General features: G+C 39.2%; 1 protein-coding gene across 3 annotated transcripts in view; it reads left to right on the top strand.

The window, feature by feature from the left end:
* The first annotated feature begins 7,677 nt into the window (after positions 1-7,677).
* Positions 7,678-21,755, top strand: part of LOC310934077 (uncharacterized protein) — an 88,171-nt gene continuing 74,093 nt past the window's right edge. For all 3 annotated transcript variants that reach the window (XM_083897707.1, XM_083897706.1, XM_083897708.1), the window contains exons 1-9: positions 7,678-7,820; positions 10,259-10,380; positions 10,914-10,988; positions 11,075-11,174; positions 16,304-16,427; positions 16,681-16,959; positions 17,526-17,606; positions 18,550-18,672; positions 19,191-19,253. In XM_083897707.1, coding sequence (XP_083753833.1) covers positions 10,293-10,380; positions 10,914-10,988; positions 11,075-11,174; positions 16,304-16,427; positions 16,681-16,959; positions 17,526-17,606; positions 18,550-18,672; positions 19,191-19,253 — 933 coding nt within the window. In that variant the 5' untranslated portion in view covers positions 7,678-7,820; positions 10,259-10,292. The remainder of the gene's footprint in view (positions 7,821-10,258; positions 10,381-10,913; positions 10,989-11,074; positions 11,175-16,303; positions 16,428-16,680; positions 16,960-17,525; positions 17,607-18,549; positions 18,673-19,190; positions 19,254-21,755) is intronic.

The following is a 21,755-nucleotide window of genomic DNA, read 5'->3' as shown; positions in this document are numbered from 1 at the left end:
TGAGCAGCGACCGTGACGTCTCCACAAAAAGTCTGTTCATATGTAGATATGTGTGGGTGATTACAGGAGTTTTAACGAGCTGTGTAATTTAACAGCTTTACACATTTATTTTACCCATTCGTCGGGATGAGCAGCAACGGAAGACGAATACCAGCAGAGAAGGGAAAAGGTATTACAAAACTTTTAGCTAATTTGTTGTCACCGTAGGCCCAGTGCACGTCAGCCATTTTGATTGGTTAGCTACAGTAGGAAAACCACAGGTGCAAATAATCAATTCAGTGGTGGCTGAGCTCTATTTAGCTTCCCTTATTTACTTATATGAAATGAACAGAGGCATCAGTCTGTAACGCTTTTCCTGCTAAAATATGTCATAAGGATCCATAACAGTGGTAACATTGATTTGTTATTACCTATTCATATTCATTTAAAAATAAATTAATACATTTCATAGACCAAATGAGCACCCAAGAGATACTTAGATGGTTGTCTGGATACAATGTTTTCCTGTTTTTAATGCATAATTGTGTCAGCCATTAATTAACAAAGTATAGAGCGATAGTAATGTTGATAAAAGGCTTGAACTTTATTAAACGCAGGTACAAGACATGCAGTTCACTTGGTTCTACATTTGGTGAAAAGGTATAAGTGGGTCACTGTAAATTAGGGCAGAGACTGTGCACCTATAATGGCAAAACAGCCTGCAAGCAGCCAGATTCCATAAGACTGTAAGCTTGAGGGATTTTTGATCATAGTGAGATTCCACTCATATGCCAGTCACACCCACCAGTTCCCACACTTCTTATCAAAGTCATCTCACATACAGACTCTGGTGTCTCCAAGCATGTGCTGTCTTTTCATTCCTCTCCCAGTTCTAAGTGCACTATGTCAAAGAAGTTGGATATATTTCAGTCTAAGCGTTACTATATTACCATAAGGGGAAAAACCCCAAATCATTTTTTGGAATAATTATTTTTGCCAGACCTGGCACAAAGCCAAGGTTTTTGAAAATGAAAATTGCACTTCTCTTGTTTTGGGGGTAGATCTGTTATTTACTGGAATGAGGAAAATGTTTCACTCCCTACTGATTTGGATTATTCCACTCTCTAACACCAGTAACCAAGTCCTGCTTCTCAAGTTAATGTAGGTCCCTGATTTAAAGAAAATGCATTATGCTTGAATAGATTGAAAAGCTAAGTTACAAATGTCCCTTTGATTCCCCCAATGAAGTCAAGACAAATTTGCTTGGTATTATAGGCTTTGTGAAAATATTACGTTTCCTGATGTAACTAATGCATTATTTAACTAAACATGAATACATTTGCATAAAACTTTTGAACAAAAATCTGAACATCAATATTGTTGTTCATAGTTGTTTACAAAGTGGATCATATTGCGCAAAACTTTGCCATTTAAAAAAAATATGCATTTGTATTTTGGTTGTTTTGTCTTCCGTTCTAATTTGTCCTCACTCTGTCCTTTCTCTGTTTAACTCTCTGTCCTTGTGTTTTCCCTAATTGTATGTAACTGTATCTAATTGTCTTTGTCTTGTTGTCCCCCTCCTTTTAATTTTTTTCGATCTCGACTGGTTAGTCTTGTTTGTGTGCTTGTTTCCTTGCCTCTGTTGTGGACTGAATAATGTTTATTGAAACTGTGGAACAAAGACTGTGTTTTTGAGCCTGGATCCGTCTGCATTTGGGTATTCTGTCTGTTAAATAAAATTAAACTGTGGATGATATATGAACATAAGACACAATTAAAAACAACATTGCTACAAACTTTCTAGCTGTAAGTATGTCCAAAATAATTTTGGAGAAAAAGCATTTCAAGAATTATATTGTAAAATGCGAGAAAAATAGCTAAACATTCCAAAATTGATTTGACTGATGGTTTTCAAACATTTTACTTCAACGGATTTAATTTCTTGTCAACCCAGTATTGAAAGGTCTGATTTATTGATGCAACCTTTCCAAACTGCAAAAACCTTTATCATGCAGTCTGACAGTGTTCCCTGATAAAGAACAGAGTTATTGGTATATTACACAGTTAAAATTAACACAGGGGCAGTTTTCTGAAAAGACAGGTGATTGAAATGCACAAATTAAAATGAGCAAATGTGCAAATATAGTCTAATAGATACAATAAATCATGCCAACATGGAGCAATTTATTTCAGTGTCAAGAATAAGGTAAGATTTTTTATTAATTACTCACTAATACGCTGAAATTTCTACCAGGTAATTTCTTTTTCAAGCCCTATTCTGAAGGGTCAGTGTTAAAAAAAAATCCCCTTAAACTGTAGCTGTCGGCCAAATTGACACATTGTTGTGTGACTTTTTTATTTTGTTGAGATGCTGGGTGTTTTCATGCCCAGGTGAGCTCTCACAAATGATGAATGAGGCTTCTTAATAGCTTTTGTGATTTTTTACGGGCACATGAAAAGACACATCAATGGCTGCTTATGTCTGCATACAGATTAGTAACACAACAGTGTGCTGTCTTTGCCTTGTGCTTTGCCATATGTCGATTTAGTAAACGATCCTGTAAAAAGGACAGGTGCTTTGCCTCATAATCCATTAAACAATGATGACTTGACTTGTGTGGTGAAGAAACAGATTATGTTCGTATTCAAGGCTAAACAATAGCTTTTGCTTGAGGTTGTGTTGGTACATATCCAGTGCAAATACAGTGCACCTGCGAAAATAATACACTCACACATGCAAGTACACAAATGCCCAAAGAGGAGTGGTGTATTTGTTGAATAGTAAATAGTCATTATGAGATGTAGTGCACTTATAGTAATCCAGCCACTGGGGGTGCATATATTTACTTTCAGTGCATGTCCCAAGCTTGGATAAATGGAGAGGGATGCATCAGGAAGGGCATCCGGCATAAAATCAATGCCAATTTAACAATGTGGATAGGAAAGATAAGAATTACTAGAATGGAGATGACGTGGTAGGGAAGATGCAGGAAAATGAGGTGACAAAAGTTGATGAGGTCAAGTGTCTGGGGTCAACTGTGTAGAAATACTGGGAGCTGCAATAGTGAGATGGTGGAGCAGATGGAGAAGGGTTTTTGGGGTATTTTGCCTTTATTATACATGCAGCAAATGACCGCAAGTAGAATCTAACCCTGCATGGGGCCTATGGTCAATGGGGTGCCAGTCCTACCAATCAGTACTTTGTGACAATAACATCACAGCAAGAATGAAAGACATACAATATAAGACAGTAGCTATTATGTATGGATTGGAGACAGTGCTGGCAGTGAAGAAACAGGATGCAAAGTTGGAGGTGACGGAACTGAAGATGATGAGGTTTGTGAAAGGAGTGGAAGACAGGATCAGGAATGAGCACATCAGAGAGACATCACATGGGGAATGTTTTGGTAATAACCTGAGGGAGACACGAGGGTGTTGAGGATGGGGCTGTCAGGTATGAGTAAATGAGGAAAGCTGGAGAGAAGGTACATAGACATGTCAGGTGAGGACATGACAGAGGCAGGTGTGATGGACAAAGCTAAAGAGGATAGGGTTAAACAGAGGCAAAAATGTTGCTGTCATGGATCAATTTGGGAGCAGCCAAGCGACAAAGAAGATACGATTTAGAACAACTCTATCAGAGGAAACATAATATAGCAATTCAACAGTAAATTGATGTGTGTGTTGCTAAATTTGGAGAAAATAATCCACTCCGCTCTGCTCCCAGTGTATGTGCATATTGAATGTTCAAATGTGTTGGAAAAATGGCCGTTAGTCGCTCTTAATATGATTTACACGATGCCTCAATACCTGATGGTTTGTGTTGTGCCTTGATGAACTTATTGACACACTGAAACTTGGGGAGTTGAGTCTCTGCTTTGTCCTGCAGCTACAGCACTAACAGTCAATTTTGTTTTTGGTCATGACTCCTATGAGGACAATCAGATCAACATACTGTACTCGTATACATGTGTGTATATAAAAATTGAAGGGCCATCTCCAAATGTTTCTGCATGTACTCTATACAAAGAGGTCAAGGTGTTTAAGTCTCAGAAGAGGCTTGTGGGCAAATGTTAAGAGCCACAGTTTGTAATTGATGGTCTCACACAGAGCATATACAGTATAGCCACAGGGTAATCTAACAAAGACTACATACAGCATTAACTTAACAAAGTCACACACTATATTGTACTCATAAGAAGCTGTGTGCTGATAAATAAATAGAGTAAAGGTGGAGTCGACAAAAAGTGTTGTATGTGATTAAAGTGTTATTCTATTAACTGTCATTTCCCAGGGAAGAACAACCACTGATGTTCTCTGATTTATGGGAGATAATAAAATTTTAATCAAAACTAAAAGAAATTTGTCATCACGTCCTACAGTCAGTTTTACTTTAGAACTTCAATGGTTTATAGCACAGCAGTCAAGGCCTTGAAGAAACTTCATTTCACTCACATATTTCTGTTCAGCATCTCTTAGAACTTTGTTTGCAGGAGAAATCAAAAAGGATTTTGGCGACACATGCTTTATACATTTTCTGCATTCTTTCTAGAACAGGAGGTTGAAATATTTTTGAGCAGGTTTCAAAGGGACCCGTTTTCAAAGCTGTCCTGGCTGTAACTGTAATGATTGATGTGAGCAGGACAGCAACCAATCACCTTCTGCTGCAGAGCGTCAATACATTTAGCGGGGACATTGGCCTGTCCCGGCACAGCCCATAGCCAAGCGGAAAGGAAACTTGGCTTGTGGCCGAAAGGTTTCCAGTTTGAGTCCCCGCCAGGTCAAGGGCTGGGATACCCTTGAGCAAGGTACCTCATGGTACTTCACTCATGCCACAGGGGGTCACCTCCAGTGTACTCCTTGTGGTGGATGACCTTCTGTCAGGAATATCTGCCAAATTGAATATGTGTATCATCCGCTGTGGCGACCCCTAGAGAGGGAGAAGAAGAAAAAATCAAGTGAACCTTGGGACTAGTCCCTGGGTTACGATCAGAGGAGCTTTACTTTTGTGTTACTCTGTTGTTCTGCCACTGTTGTTCAGTCCTAGATGTCATTTGAAAACAATTAATACAAAGATCCTCCTGTGTTTGCTTTCATTCTCTGAGATTGATGTAAACAGAGAACTTCTCTAAAATAGCCATTTCTGGAATATTTTTGCAGTCATGTAAGGGGGGTGCCGAGCTTGTAATGCCTTGGGGTCAAAATCAGCATGACCATCTGTTACTTGCCGCATCTCCCATCGCTCCCTTGTTGTCTGACTTTTCACTGTGAAGTGTGAACTGTCTATTAAAGTCAAAAACCCATGAAAATTATATTTCAAAAATCAATAGCCATGAAACTCTGTACGATATATAGAGAGGCATGCATATGTCACGGGAGGTTATTTTAAGGAATGCAGCTATTCGACTAATTCCTAATGAGTTGTGTTCATTTCCTGACTTCTGAATAACTTTATGTTGCCTGCACTGTACAAAAAATAACTTTAAAGTAAAAGTTAGGGCAAGGCTTATGAAATCTTACCTACCTATTTCTAATGATAAAATGCCTCAGCCAGGAAAACAATTTAATTATAGTTTGTTCCATGAAAACTTTTCCCCCAAAGACCTGCACCTGAAAAGTTGACAGCATGATTATAAGATAATTCAAAGGATAGCATGAGTTGAACACTGTCCCTCAAGCTCACAAGTTATGAACTTTGACCCTGCGTTACAGGTACAGGTTTGACCCCTGTATGTTCTTGCCCAGAGACCTGTGACCTTACTGGCCTTTTACAACATGAATAGTACAGGAGTAGAGGAAATTGTTGCAAACTTAGAATGTATATGGGAAAGTTAGAAACAGTTGGAGGCCACTTTTTCATTCATTTGAATATAATAGTTTGCAGACCTATGGACTCCACTTATGTTGCATTATTATCAAATTTCTTAAAAATTAAAGCTTTGTCATTTCTCCTCAGACGGATTTATTCTGAAATCTTTAGAACTTCACTAAATACCATACAATATAATGCCAGTGTATGTGCACATAATAGTGGTAAATGGCTTTTTTTCTCAGCAGAAAACGTTAATATTTTGATTTGTGCAGTACAAGTGGATTTTATTTCTCAGTAACGTTTGTACTTTAATTCATTCTACAGCAATCTCAAGGATATTTTGAAGCCACCTGACAGCTTTTGGGACCTTGGACTTTATAAGATGCCATTCCAGTTTGCCGGAAACATTTACCTTGGAGTAGTAATTGGTGAGATGCACTTGTCACCTACTGTATGCCAACACATGCTTTTTATGTATTTGGTGACCTTCAGTGTCACATAACTTTGGATGATGCAGTAAATATGTAATCTCGGGAAAATTTGCTTTACAGTGTAGAATACAAAAGTGTTGAAGCAGTAAAGTGATTAAAATTCAATTCAGTGAATTTTAGTTTTGAACTAGCATGTGATTTATGTTGTTGTAGTTATCTGCATATGTGCAGGGATTCATCTTATTGCACATATTCAAATAACCATTTAGTAGAGCATATGTAAAGTTTTTTGAGATTTCCTTCTTTGTGTGTCAGTTTAAACCCAAATTATTTCATTATTTTATCCAATAATGTAATTGAGAAGTGTCAGTCTCCCATCTCAGTATCATGCCATTGTTGGTCATTGTTTCGCTTTCAACAAGGAAAAAGCCACTTCAATCACCAATTATTCTTTAACCCATTTTCTCTTTATGCCATTACACTTCAGAAATCTATCTCTCTATCTCTGTGAATAAGTGTGTGTGTGTGTGTGTGTGTGTGTGTGTGTGTGTGTGTGTGTGTGTGTGTGTGTGTGTGTGTGTGTGTGTGTGTGTGTCCTGTCTCAAAGGGGAGGGTGCATTAAAAATCATCTGTCCAAACAGTTTTGTGTGTGTGTGTGTGTGTGTTGAGCCTGAACACCTGTTTCTACTGGCCGGGTGTCTTCAACTGTCGGGTGTGCTGTTTCAGCCGGAGAGCAAGAAGTAGGCTGGCTTCTGCTTTAACCTCCTCGCAGTTTCTACTCACACTGTTCACACTGTAATAAAACAGTGTATGGACACTGTCAGTCACATTTTCAACTCGGAGTCTACCTACAGAGTACAGAACCGACAGGATACTGCTAAACTTGCATGTTAACAATATCAGATAACAGATTGAGTGTTTGTATTGCAACAGGGCATGTTTTAAAAATAAAATAGTATGAGGATGGACTATGTTGCTGTTGCACTTTGTCTGTCTTTGCAGCTGAAATATGTCCTTCTAAACTATTATGTATACCTTATTAACTACCTGGATCAATTTAGTGATAATGAAAGGTGATTTTTATCAAAAGTAAAAACCTGTCTAGACGTGTGTGTTGTTCAGATTATGTTCAGTTTGAACAGACAGCTCCACTGTCAATAACAAGCGCCAAACCTCCTTTAAAGGGACATAAATCCACATGCGTTATCTCCTCTTTAGAGTGCAGATTTAAAAAATAAATACATAAATGATAGGATGATAATGCATCAAACAGTGTGTAATTCTCGCACCTGGCTGTGTTAAATGGGAGAGTTTGTTTGAACTCCCGCGGGGCTTTTATTCCCCCTCTAATATGAAAGCTGTGTGCGTGTTCCTCTTGTTTGCTGAAGTCTCAGTCAGTGCATTTCAGTAATAATGACAGAGTGGGAGGGCCACTCGGTGCAACTAATAAGGACCGAGATCTTGCAGGCGATCCCACTGTGACTTTTATTTCCAAGTCCTGGAATCCGGAATCGGACTGATCGTAATCGCACATGGATTATGCCTTTTTTGGCTGCCGTTTGTTTGTTTTTGCCATAGAGGAAACTTTCGCCGCAGCTGTAAGTACATACGCCCGTGTGATTTCAAAGAGCGGCTGCAGTTTAAGTAGGAGCGCGTGTACCAAGTAGGAATCCATCAGTAACTGACGCGATTTGCCTAATGTGTTCGCTTTAGTCTGGGTGTTTGTATTTATTTATCAAATTCTTTCTTTATTTATTTATTTTCTCTCGCGCGGCTCAGTCTTTCTAACTTGTCTGCTATGCGCGGGACACGCGCTTTATGAGAACTGGTTATTTCTGATAAATGAACGCTCTGCAGCAAGAACAGTAAACGCGCCGTATTGTATCACAGCAAATGTGTGCACTGAGCCTGAATGGACAGAATATGAACCGCTACATAATTCCGTATTAATTAGATTTGGGAGAAAGAAAAAAATCCAGCCCCAGCCAATCAGCGCAGTCGCGCAGAGAAACACGCGCGTTTGAAATTCATGTAACAGTGAAGTTTCCATTGACTGACAGTGACTGGATGAATGATGGAGAGACAGTAGTCTGTCTCTCGCTACCTCTCTCCCCGTGTGTGAGAGAGACACAGCAGCCTACTAAAATCCATTCACTCAGGAATTAAATTGATCCACGTTTACAGCAGCTGGTGCAGGAGAGTTGTTGTTGTTGTCCACCAAAGTAAAAAGAATTATGAATCAGCCATGTAGAATAACTATGGTGCGGGCTATGAGTTCTTCTCAGTACTCTGCATGCATTTGCAGAAATGATGGGAATGCCTCATGCCTTCACACACACAAGACACGTGATACCTCTGTAGTGCTTCTTGTCTACGACCCATGCATGGTTGCAGCCGTAAGTGGCATGTTTACTTCATCCCCAAAGGCCATGTCACATGCAGACCGGCATGCAGAACTTTATGGTCCAGCAGCAGCAGGAGGAGAAGGTGGACAAGTGCTTGCAGACTGGATGGGGGTTAATAACTGGGGCGAAATTAATTTGGGAAAGAAGGCAGCAGTTAAAGATTGAGAGTGAAAAATACTATTGGTCACACTTTGCGCCACTGCGCATATAAATTAACTTAATGTGTTGTGGCTATATTATGGTACTATGAGGTCAAGTTCAGTTTGACTGCAGTGCTTTCTTCCTCAGTGAGAATAAATGAATGTATTTGCAGTTTCACTGTTTAGAAAGTTATTGAAAGTCCTCAAAATGCTTAATTTATTGTGTTTATTGTTAGTCAGTGCACCAGTATTGCACGCAAAGTCATCCAGATATGACTGAGAGTGTCTTGTTTGAGTGTAAGAATAGTTTTACTGTACTTTACTGCCTGTTCTACTTATAACGGACTCTGAACGTCCCCCAAAAAATCCATGTCTTCTTTGCAATGGCATGACGTAAATGCAGAATATGCCGTTTGGCAGCACCGTCAAGTGATTTAAGAGACTTGCTTGTAACTGGAGGTTTCCAGGTTTGAGCCCTCTGTGTGATGTCCTTGACCGACACACTGCTGACAGCTTACACATCAAACACAACGGAGTGTTAATAGAGTTCTACAGAAACGAAGATCAAGGCTTTGGCATTATGACCAAGTACAGGCAAAGCGGCACATGATAACTCAGGGATCGTGCATTGCAAATAAAGTTCTCACAACAATTACCTCGACGCGTTCTGTAAACTCGCTCAGTGATAATGAAGAATGAAGAGCTGCTAATAATGCTAAATTGACACTGTGATACCTGCCCATTGTGTTGTCTTTGTCTTGTTGTTGTTGGTCTTATTCTCCACTGATTAAGTGTATCGGCACAGTTCCACCGCTAATTTGTGTTGATGACATGAAGACCTAATGGATTGCACACAGTCTGTAGAGAACGTGGGGCAGCTCGGCTCGCTGGTTATCAATTGGAATCTTAGCATAAACAGAGCCTAGAGTGTAATGATTTAGCTGGAGTATAGGCATCCCCCATTCATCACTGTATGGCAGGTGTTCATGAAACTAATGAATGAACGGCTCACAAGTGCATTCTCCATGTTGAGTGACTTTACACAAATGCAATTAGAACCTTTCAGGGACCTGTGAGTGGGCATAAGAGTGGGGAAAAAAAAGGAAAACTGGGCATGGTTTGCATTTTAAGACCACTTTCAAGATAAGCAAATAAAATAGGCTGCATTTGAAAACAAAGACTGTGGTTCTCTGTGAACTATGATTGCAGGTACAAAAGAAGTTTAAAAATAAAAGTATATTCACCATTTCATCTTTATTTATCTAAATTGTTTCCAACAGGTTTGCTAAAAGAAGCCAACTTTGGCCTAAGCAAAGTAGCAGCATTGTAATAAAATCAGCCTTCGTTGGCAGTTGCAGGCAGAAAACGAGGCCCGTTTAAACAAGATTAGGGTGATTTGTGTGTTGCATCCATTAGCCAATTTCGCTTTTGACAAATGTAAAAGTTGAATGTAGGTGATTGGTTGAACATATATATTTTTTTTGCTCCCAGGTTTTGAAGTGGCCTACACATTACTGACAGAAACATGATGTACCTGCCAAGATGGACTGCTTTCTTCTGGACTCTGAATTTCGTTCCTTGCTCTTTTGGAATGGCAGTGAGTGAACGAACAGGTATGAGTGTTTATTCGCAGACCTTTTCCTGAACTGTGTTGTGTTAAAAAATGAAGCAGACAAAGTTTTATTTGTAACTTGAATTACCTCTCATTAATGTTGCAGGAAATAATACGCAAATACAGTTTTTGGACATCTAATGACTTAAAGGCTTGTTTATTAAAAACATGGATTCCATCTCAAATCTGTGATGACTTCATAATCTCCTATCATAATCATCAGTAGATTTATTTTTTTCATACTCATGAAGTTTTCATAAAGTGCTTATTCAAAATGCAATACTTTCTAAAAGGTGTTGTGATCAGAATTCATCAAGCCACTCATAGTAATTTCTCTGCCAGGTATGTTTTCAGCTTTACACTGAAGTTTGACATTTCAATTAAAATATGAACAGTAAATGCACTACGGAAATAAAATAAAGACTCAATTAATATCCTTCATTTCTGTTTTTCCTCGTCAAACCTGGTGTTAGATATGAATCAACATGAATTCCTTCCACATACATCTACAGCGTCTTTGTTGCTTTGCTCTAGATGACTCATGCCCGCCCCTGAGTGTAGAGGAACACAGGTTTTCAGACGTTTTAGATCATCCTCTGGAAATCACAGGTATGCACTGGTTGACAGCAGATTATTCATAAACATGCCAACATTCACCTTGTGTGATTTTAAATGCATTTACACGTTGTTCACAGGATTTGATCTCACCGAAAAGTTTCTTCTGCGAAAGGGAACAACCTCAGAAGACCTGCCTTCATTTCGTTTAGGAAGCAGTCCGCTGATCAAGCCAACCATGTGAGTAGCAGGCACACGTGTGTGATTTTATTTGCTGCATCACTTGGGTTCATATGTCGTACTCTGCTCCCCGACATTGTTTGACAATAACTCACACAAAACGCAGCCTGCATGTCAGTGATGACCCAGTAAATAATCTTCTTATACGTTGCTTCACTTAAATCTCTCACTCTCTCTTGCTCTGCTGTACTCTACGAGCATGCTGTACAAGGTGCAGTCAGTCATGTGTGGCCAAGGTAATATATTGCAGTGTGGATATAATGTTGAGGCCATTACTCATAGTTTCTCTCATGAAAAGGCTCTGAACATGGAGTCCTTTTTTATGTTTAAGTCTGATATTTGTACTAAAGAGCCCTGAAATATTCCTGCTACAATACCTTTTGAGACGAGGATGAGCATTTCATCGACATCTGGTGAAGGAAAAAAAAAAACAATGCGGTTATAACTGGATTTCGTACAACATAACCAAGTACCAACATGATGTAATCCAACCTCTACACTCTTAGAATTAAGGGTTCCAAAAGTGTCCTTCTACAAGGGCTGAGGTTCTACCTGGAACCATTTGATTCTGAAAAACCCTCTCCCGAAGAAAGGGTTTTTCAAGGGTTCTTGGGAACACTAATGGTTCCAGTAAGAACTCTTTGAGCCAGAGAACCCTTTAAAACCCCTTTCCTGAATAAAGGATGTTAAAGGGTTCTTGGTGGAACCTTCCAAAAGGGTTCCACGTGGAACCTTTATAAAAGGGTTCTACCTGGAGCCAAAAAGGGTTCTCCTATGTGGACAAGCTGAAGAACCTTATACGGTTCTACTTAGCACTTTTATTTCTAAGAGTGTACCATATCTTGCTCAGTGTAATAGTTTCATTTGCCTTGGCGTTTAAGGGTAAACTGTGAGGTGCACTGTTAGACGGAGGGATTATTTCCACAGAATTAACACTGTATATGTTGCATTTATAATAGAAATCTCATAAGGGCAAAAAAAGTGGAACATCAATGAATAGAAATAGGTTTGAGCACATTCAGTACATGTGAGGAATATCAAGTAGAAGACATAAAACACACCAAGGTCCTTTTTTACTGAAGACCTTTGCTCTCCTGTTCAACTGCTGCAAATGCTTTGTGGATTCACTTTGATCCTTCATTATTATATAGACAACATTTCATATGTAGACCCATAATTGATCGTGTCCAGTAAAGGTTATGAAATTGTATGCTGGCTGCCAAGCATGACTTTACAGTGATGTTTTGGATTTAAAAAAAACATATTTTGAGAAGTTTATTGTTTTCCGTCCTCAGGTTGTAACTGTGAAAGACAACACCTTGTCATTCTTCAGGGAGGGGAGGCTATTTTTAGTGTTTTTGCATGACATGAAATTGTAAACATTTACTGCCACTCTCCCTCTGGATAGGTGAAAGAATCTTTGAGCCAGGTGATTTGTGATCTTCTAGTCCGTTCAGTCACTCAGCCGAAAATACATTTACTCAAGCCCGTCCCTCAGTCTGGGCTCATAGTGCAAGAAGATGCTGGTTCTCAATGACACTGCTGACAGTGTCATTGGTTATAGTGGTGAGACTGCGATCCCTCTCATATCCAATTATCTAAGTACTTTGACAGGTGATACTGCATGTCAGCTGAGGAAGGAAAGCGAGGGCAATTGCACGAAGCAGGAGGCCCCTCTGCCCCCGCAACAGCCACTAAAACATTGCTCACTTTACTCGAAGGATATGCAGCGATAGATGCTCGACTCTCTAGATCTGGCTAATGTTCTGTCAGCTTCTTGGCATAATGCATATTATATAGTACTCGCATCAGATGTGATACACTCCCAGAACATTTGTATGAGGTGACAAATTGCCCTGTAAAATGCAACTTGTATTCACAATGTGCTTCCACGCACTATTAAAGCACAGTGTTGCTGTTGTTGCTGCCCAGTTACTCTCTCTATATCACGTGTTAACTTCTGTCTGACACTATGTTCAGATCTGATTACCATAACATTGATATGCATCACATTTGCAAAATGTCTGACTGTCTACTACTTGCCTTATATGTTGTGTTTTATTGCTTCTAAAATATTTATGTATTTTATGAAGGCTGATCTGTATTTTCCAGGAGTGGCCTCAAACATAATTACAGTGCAATGCACAGATTGTCACTGGTGATACGCCCCCCACTTTCGGCTTGCTTGTGTTAGGGACATCGAGTGCCATTCCATGTCTATCTACCATCCATTTATTTCAAAATATTTCATTCTTTAACACGACAGAGCATAAATGTATTGTCTCAGTCTAAAAATGAACCAGTTTGGATTTCACCATATTTTTCCTCACAGTTTTCTTCTTCTGTGTGCTGATTTCTTCTAATAATTTGTGGTCAGATCCCTGTGGTGGTCATATACATGCAGTATTAAGTCAACCTCGTTATCACTTTGAGATATTCCATTTAGTACAATTGCAGTCAGAGAAACACATGTACATGCATTTGAACAGTCCACTTTTAGTCGATTATTTGTTTATTTCAATCATTGTGGAACATACTGAGTGTGAGGTGCTTTATAGTAACTTACTTATTGTCAAATTCACATCCATGTGATATCATTCCACATTGATCACATCTTGTTGGCAGATGACAGTTTTCCTCGAGAAGAAAACAGCAACATGATAACAAAGCAGTGTAACACACCTCAGGTATGCACATTCACACTCATTTGCCTAATAGTCTCCTTTTTATTCGGCTTGACCCGTGGTAGCCTTATCATATTGGCAAGCAAAGCTCTTCCATATTCAAACAGGAAAGAGGACTCCTGCTGTGAGGAAGTTACAGTCTTTGGAAGCATGAATGATGCATTTAGCACAGAAACTGACATGGTTGAGTCTACTTTGATCTGGTAGAGGATTGAGTGTCAGCGATGGAGGCTCTCATCTGAGGTTTGATTGTTGCAGAAATCGGATTCCTCTCTCATTTAAATGAATCCTCCTGGATAGGATGTCGTACGTGTACTGGGACACTTAAGCTGCTTCCGGAAGTTTCTCTGCCAGTGGTGGTAGTGTTGCTGTGACACTCTGTCAAACCTTTGTCTTTGATTAAACAAGGGTTAGTTTCAGCCAAGCATATATGCATGGGCAGACATGATCCAGGACTGGCGATAGTTTCCAGACAACCCATTATTGTTCTGTATGAAAATGGGATTACTTTTGGTTATAACTCTTCTTGTAGCCGTGCTGTTGCTTTGAAACCTTTTGTGCTTTCTCCTTGTTATTCTTATGGATCTGTACTTTTTTTTTTTAGATACAGCACATATGCACAATCATCTGTCGGCTGAAATACATTTTTACTCATGTATTTTTCTCTCTTAGTTCTTTGGCAGTAATTTAAAAGTGGAACCAGGCTCCATATTTCACATTAAGGAAATTCAACTTTACTATATATGAACAACACACAGTATATTGTCATGGAATGTTATATGTATATATATAACAGACTTGGAAGAGTCTGTAAACATACAGTACACTTACCATATTATATTCATAATGGAAAAGTGGGTTTTATCATGATGAGGACATGGGAAATGAATGCAGATTCTTTCATTCCCTCATTATCACTTCTTAAAAATGCATGGTATTGTTTATTCAAAAAAAGAAAAACTGTTAGCCATAAACCCAACTCCAAGTCGCAGGTGTAGCCATTTAGCCACCCATGGCAGTCAACACGAGGTCAGGAACTTTAACCCCGGGGGTTCTCAGAGATCAAGTGTGCTGAGAGACGGTGTTTTGAAATAAGAGCAGACTTAGTTTGGCGGCTTTGTAAAGAAGTGTGTGAACCTCAGAGAACCAAGCAGAAAACAGCCACAGCATAATCAGGAGTATGCTCAGTCTGTTATGTCACACTCTATGAATCTGTTTATTATGTTCACCGAGTTGCAGCACGGCTTTAACTTCTGGATTGCTATTTTAAATTTTTGTCACATTATTATTCCCTGCCTCTTTTAATAATGCTTTATACATAATAGGCACAAGTGAGTTACTGCATGTGCAGCATCGAAATATTCTGTTATTATTTCACAGATGCTCGTTTTTATAAATTGCTATGCCACTTTTCACATTGAATTGCAGCTGAAGAAGTCCTTTAGCCCTTGGGCAACAAATAACCATCTGAGTCCTCGGCCTCTCGTAGAAACTTTTTATTTTGTGAGCTCTAACTTGGTATATTTATCATTTTAGTCATGTACCATTTACACCCAAAATCTCAAAGAATTGGTCGGACACAGTAGAATAGGGTGTGAACCTCTGAGAGAATAGGGGATGATATATTGGAGTGAAAACTAATTTCCAACCTGTCTAAAGAAACAATTTTACTCCCTCCCCTCCAGCTGTGTTCTGCCTCCACAATGACCTCATTGTTGCATTTTATTATTTTTTGCTGATATTGATTTATTAGGTTTATGCTCTTCCACATTTGACTGTTAATCTGAGTGCGAAATTAGGGTTAGAGTTGGAATATTTTCAGAGGTAGCGTGTTTTTTAATGCAGTGTATTAAAGGCAGTGCAGGTATTACCTGAGAGATGATTCGGTAAATAAACTGTAATTCATTCAAGAGTGGTTGTCATAAAATTTGAAGTATATATTGTAGTTTTTTCCCTCTATATGCCCTATTTTCTCTGCATATTTTGCTTCTGCTGAAATACATTTGCAGCCATGAAATCAGAATTTCTGCGCTCTGCAGAGCAGGCGAGGTCAAACACATAAACCTGCCGCGGCGCTGCACTATACGTCGACAACACTTTAACTGTAGTACATGGTATTTCAGTGAAGTAAAAGATTGGCCCCTGTTTCAATCAATTTCTCTGTGTTTCCATTATCTGAATGATTGGGGAAGCTGGTACAAAATTTCATCAAGCCAAATGGAATTAAGTTTGCCTGGTTTATTTATGTGAATGTCTCTTCGGTCGGAGGATATTGAAATGTTCCATCGATCGTTGAAGTTGATTGGCATGGTCATTGTTGAGCCTCTGAAAGCTTCAGAACAGTTTATATTCAAACTCAAGAAATGGCACTTGACAATATTTTCTTTCATGATTGATTTTATATTAGTATTCTAAGCTCACTTGTTTGATATTTTGTTTGTTTAGACTCGTATTTCCAAATGGGCTTTCAAGTGAATACTCCCTTGTCACCATCTTCCGGGTAAGGAGAACGACAAAAAAGGACCGCTGGTATCTTTGGCAGATTTTTGACCAGGCTGGAGACAGTCAGGTGAGCCACATTGAATGCTTTGATATCAGTGTCTAAAATTATGCTAAAATATGATGGGATGAATGATATTTTTATCCTAATCTGGAGGGTCAGGGGCAGTGCTGTGCCTACCTCAGCTGACATAGGGCGATAGGTGGGGTACACCCTGGACAGTTCGCCAGTCCATCGCAGGGCCGGTGTAGGATAAAGCGGTAGATAATGGATGGATGGAATTATATTTTTGCCTTGTTTTGCAACAAACTTTATTTTTCAGGTGTCTGTTGTGGTGGATGGCAACAAGAAGGTGGTAGAGTTTTCCTTCCAGGGTCTGCTGAAGAACACTCTACGCTACACATTTAAGGGCCGTGACCTACATGGCCTTTTTGATCGCCAGTGGCACAAGCTGAGCATTTCTGTGCAGAGCAACATCGTCTCGATTTACATGGACTGCAATCTAATAGAAAGGAGACTGACTGAGGACAGGAAGGACAGCATCAGCCCCACTGGGCGAACACTCATCACTACACGAATGGAAGACGGGCGTCCCGTAGATGTATGTCTCACACCCAAGTAGTCCAAACATATTTTGTGTATTTTTAATTCAATCAACACAATTTAACTCAAGGTTTTTTTGCATGTCTAGTTTTGATCACCAGTTTAAGATCATATCAAGTTTTCAAAAGCAAGTAAACGTGCTTCATGGGCCAGTTTTTATAATCCGTGTAAATCCTGTATTGTGACACTGCATTCATTCACTCAGTGGAGCCTCGAAGCTCTATAAAAACATTAAGTCAGCTATCCCATTTGGTTACCCAATACTAGAACTTGGCTTATGAAGCATTAACAGCTGACACCACATGATTTGTAAATATGCAAGTCAGTACATGTGAAAAATTAGTTTAAGTCTGAGGCAGCAGAAAATCCACGAGTTGTTGAGGCGTTGTCAGGCTGCACCGTATGTTTAGATATTACGTTAATTATTTCGTACATGAAATTGTCAGGATGCTGTTAGAACATTGAACAATTGTGCTGTCTGTAGCCAGAGAAGAGCAGGGTGAAAGAGGATGAAACTATAATGTGATGCTGCAGCAGTCCCTTCATCAGAGTGCTTTCCCACAGATTGAAGTGAGACAAATTCTCATCTACTGTGACCCATACATGGCTGAGATGGAAAACTGCTGTGAGCTGCTGGAACCAAAGGTAAAATGCTTTAATGTCATCATTCTGTTGTCTATATATTTGACAGTTTTCCTGTTTTAGTCATTACCTCGTAAATGAAATTCTTGGACAAAAAAAAATTGTTCATAACTTGGCATTGATTTAAGTATAAACTCCAAACGTGTGAGTCTCCTGCAGTAAAAGACGGAACATTAAAATTGTAATATGTGTCTTTTAAATTTAAACAAATACCATCATCAAATGACTTCACACAATGCTGACTAAGCCTATTTGCTCCACACAACTCTTCCGGCGCTTCTCAGTATAACATTTTTAAAGATCTCTTGACATTCCCTCGCTGCACGCAGGAAGTGATTCGTTTTATGTCGAGACAGATGGAGGCAACATTGCAGTGGTAAAGTGAGACGGCTGCAAACAGGCTGGAGAATGACGAAAAACACAAAGATGTGTTCATGAAAAGTTTCAGAAGTGAATTCTACTGCCTCAAGGAGCAGCAGGTTGATGGGATAAACTCTTCTTGCTCCTGCCTCACACACAAATGCTCCCACAGTCAGATCTGATAGTATTGCCTGGCAACGATGCAAGATGCAGCATACACACTGCAAGCGTAAACCAATATGGTGTGTTCTCTGCTATCCCTGATAATTTCATAGATCTGCCATCACTGTATAATCAATAATGGCTAATGGAACAACTATTCCAAATGGAAAAATGACCCTTGACCCCTTGCGATGATATGTCTATGTAAGCACGGTGTCATGTGAGTGTAAAATTACATGTAGGGAATTGTGACGACCTTGAGTGAGGGACTGTTTCTGCTCCTGCTCGGGGCCTCGTAGATTTTATATCACCATTTTTTGTGTGTAGCCTTATGTGAAGTGTGCTGCACCACAGTCTTTTTCTTTTGCTGTGTAGCAAACATGAAAAAAGTGTCTAAAAAAGTAACATTTCTGTATTGATCCAGTGTGAAGCCAAGGAGGCTTTTAATGGGACTTCCCCACCTCCCCTGGTTACACAGCAGCTCCCCCAGATGCTGTCTCAGCCGGTCTCACAGTCAATGGACAGATGTCCCTGTCCAGCTGAAAAGGTACAATTAATTCCACCCAATAAGGGCTTCTAATTGAGTAAGTGTTATGTCTCTAGTAACCGAAGCAGAGCTGATGTGTATGCGTCTTTACAAGCACTAAACAGCCATTTAAAGGGTATTTATACCAAAAGGCATTTTCCTTGGCTGCTAACCAAAGGTTATATAGCCATAATCTATTCGAAAAATGGGTGCCATTCTCCCAAACTGCCCAATTGTAGGTTAGATTGGAATGCAAATTGAGACCTGAGAAGTTTTACATTCATGATGAGGGGAGCAGATGGTGCGTCTCCAAGGTGATGTCCAATTAAACACTTGCCCTTTCAGGATTTTTAGATAACAATCTTTTGTGGACTAAAAATCTAATTGAATCTATGAGATATCATGTAGATACATATAACAAAAAGCATATACTGCATCTACTAATGATTTTCATTCCACTTTGTTAAGTCGAAGTACTGTAAGGATTTACGACAAACTGTTTTAATCATACTAATGTACAGTGTTTATTATGGGCACAGGGCGATGCTGGTCTTCCAGGGGTTGTTGGACTGCCAGGAGCAAATGGGGATAAAGGAGATAAGGTATAGGCAACGGTGCTTAATGAAGTTGATGTATGTATCTGTGTGTGGTGTTTGCTTAAATCAAAATAGAGGTACATGTCATGAGATGCTGTGTTTGACTGCATTTAAGCAGGTGGACGGCAATACGGTCAGTTTTGACAAAGTGCAGAAAATCATTGGGCCACCGTGTTGTAAATAACAACTGGAGGGAGATTTGTCTGTTTAGGCACCATGACTGGATTCAAAGGACAGCAAACTGCAAGGACTTTCTGAGGAACACATTTCCACTTGATTGTCTGAGGAAGAGAAAAGCTCTCCGCAAACAACATGTCCTTGCTATATTGTCCGCGTTCTGTAGCCAGTGACCTTCAGAGACGATTGCATACAATTATCTTTATAATAAGGTGAATCTCCCAAGGTGTGGGGAAATGAGAAAAAATGTGTGTGGTCGATAACCACAAAATAGATGTAGTTGAAAAATGCAAGGATCGCTGCTATAACATGTCAGCTCAGGTCAGGTCAGCGACAGGTGGACTGTGAACGGAAAATACCTGCGGTTACTGAAGACTGTGGGCTTTGACAAGCCCTTTTAGTTGCCTGTTCATGGTTGAGAACATAACCAAGGGTTTTTACGAGATAGGAATGAACAGGTGGTGGCACTGCATGGATGGTAAGGGCTAAATGTCCTTTTGTTCTTTCAAAAACTGCTTTTCTGACGCTGTCAGACATCCTGTGTCTGTTTGCTCTGCTATATTTTAACACTTTCAGCATGCAAGTTCGATTTGTATAATTTATATAGCTGTAGTCATAGACAGGCAAATATTATATTGAAATGTTACAAGAGTTTTTATTCACCATGTGCATGGTAACAGATTGTACTAATCAGATTTGTAAATGTGTTTATAATTGGCCTCTAATGATTCTTAATTGACTCTGCAGGGATCAACTCTCAAGCTGTAATGCGTACTTTAAGTGTGTTTGGTGATTGATTACTTGCTGCTATTTGATATCCCTATATTTACTGTGAGACTTACTCATCACATTTCACGGATGGGGGTTAGTATTTTCAATTTGTTGCTCTTTTGCTCCTGTGAATCCTCGATATGTGTTGACTTGATAACTGAGGGCACATCCAAAAAGGCACATATTTTATCTGTAAGCAGCATACATGTGCAAAAACAGCACGTTTCTGAGCCGATACAATACACAATCCCATTTATCAACTTTAAAATACTATTCAGTAGACTGGGCCCCTTTTATTTTTCTGCAGGGCCATGTCTTGTGCTCCGAATCAGTGGCTCATGCTGTTAACACCTGAAATCCAATTTCATCAAATCAATACTTGGCACCATTTGTTTACTTACTGAACAACAAAATTCATAACAAATCCTATTATAGGCTACAGCACTAAATCAATGAAGTACATCCTCATGATTAAACCCTCAGTGGTGGCAAACTGGCACAACTAAATGACATCACCTCACCTTTGGTACTATATCACAGAGTAAATGCACTAAATACAGTACATACTGTATGTACTGTGTATTTATTTGTGTATCTATTCTATATAGTGGTATGAATTTGTGAAAATGACAGCAGTACGAGTTGTGTTTACATACCCACTCCCAAATCAGATTTAAGTTACTAAACCTATACTTTGTGTATCAGATGTATCAGTAATTAGTTGAGTCTGACGGCAGCATTTGTATTTTAGTAATGATATGAAGATCAGTAATAGCATTTTCCAGTCTTGATATTTACATGTTTTATTGTTAAGAAATGTAAGGTATAATATGCTGACCTTGTTGCACATTAATCTTGTGTGGTAAATTCCTGTCGCTATGCACCTCTGTTTAAGAATATTTGGTTCATATTGATCCCAATGTTGCCAAGGGAATTTCAGTGACTATTAAATTGTGCTGAACTATTAAACGCAGCAACACAATAATTGTGAACACTGTAATGGAGGTGAGCTTGTGAGACTTTTCCCCCCCAACACATGAGAATCTCATGTCGTATGTATTAACTTTGTTGACATCTGGGCAATTTAGAGCATTTAAACACCGAGTAAGAACTACAGGCCAATCATAAGTGACCTATACAGAGCACCTCTCTGGAAAGTGTGTGGGGGGATTACTACCTTGGCTGTTTTACTCTGAACTGAAAGTAATATCCTCTATTACAGCCATGAGTTTGATGGAGGATCCCATGCACTGCAGAGGGATTAAACTGCTATGATTAATCCAGAATCCCTCAGGAAATTAAACTGATAAGTAGTGGGTTATAACAATGCAGCCTTTACTTGAAAGGAAATGTATTTTATATGGCTGTCCACATAAACCCTGACATTACTAAATGTACAAAGAAAAAAGACAACAACATAGTAGTGAAATGAAAACGTTTTCCCCCTTTTATGATTTGTTTGTTGTTGTAGTGAGTCTAATTCAATTTATACCTTTCATATCTCCAATGCAAATAATACCAGGCATTTTGTTTAGTGCACATTACTTGACTGACACAGAA

This window comes from Microchirus variegatus, assembly GCF_963457635.1.
Source record: "Microchirus variegatus genome assembly, chromosome: 11".
In the NCBI taxonomy this organism is placed as follows: domain Eukaryota; kingdom Metazoa; phylum Chordata; class Actinopteri; order Pleuronectiformes; family Soleidae; genus Microchirus; species Microchirus variegatus.
Note: the sequence above shows the minus strand (reverse complement) of the source record. Positions and strands in the feature narration are given on the sequence as shown.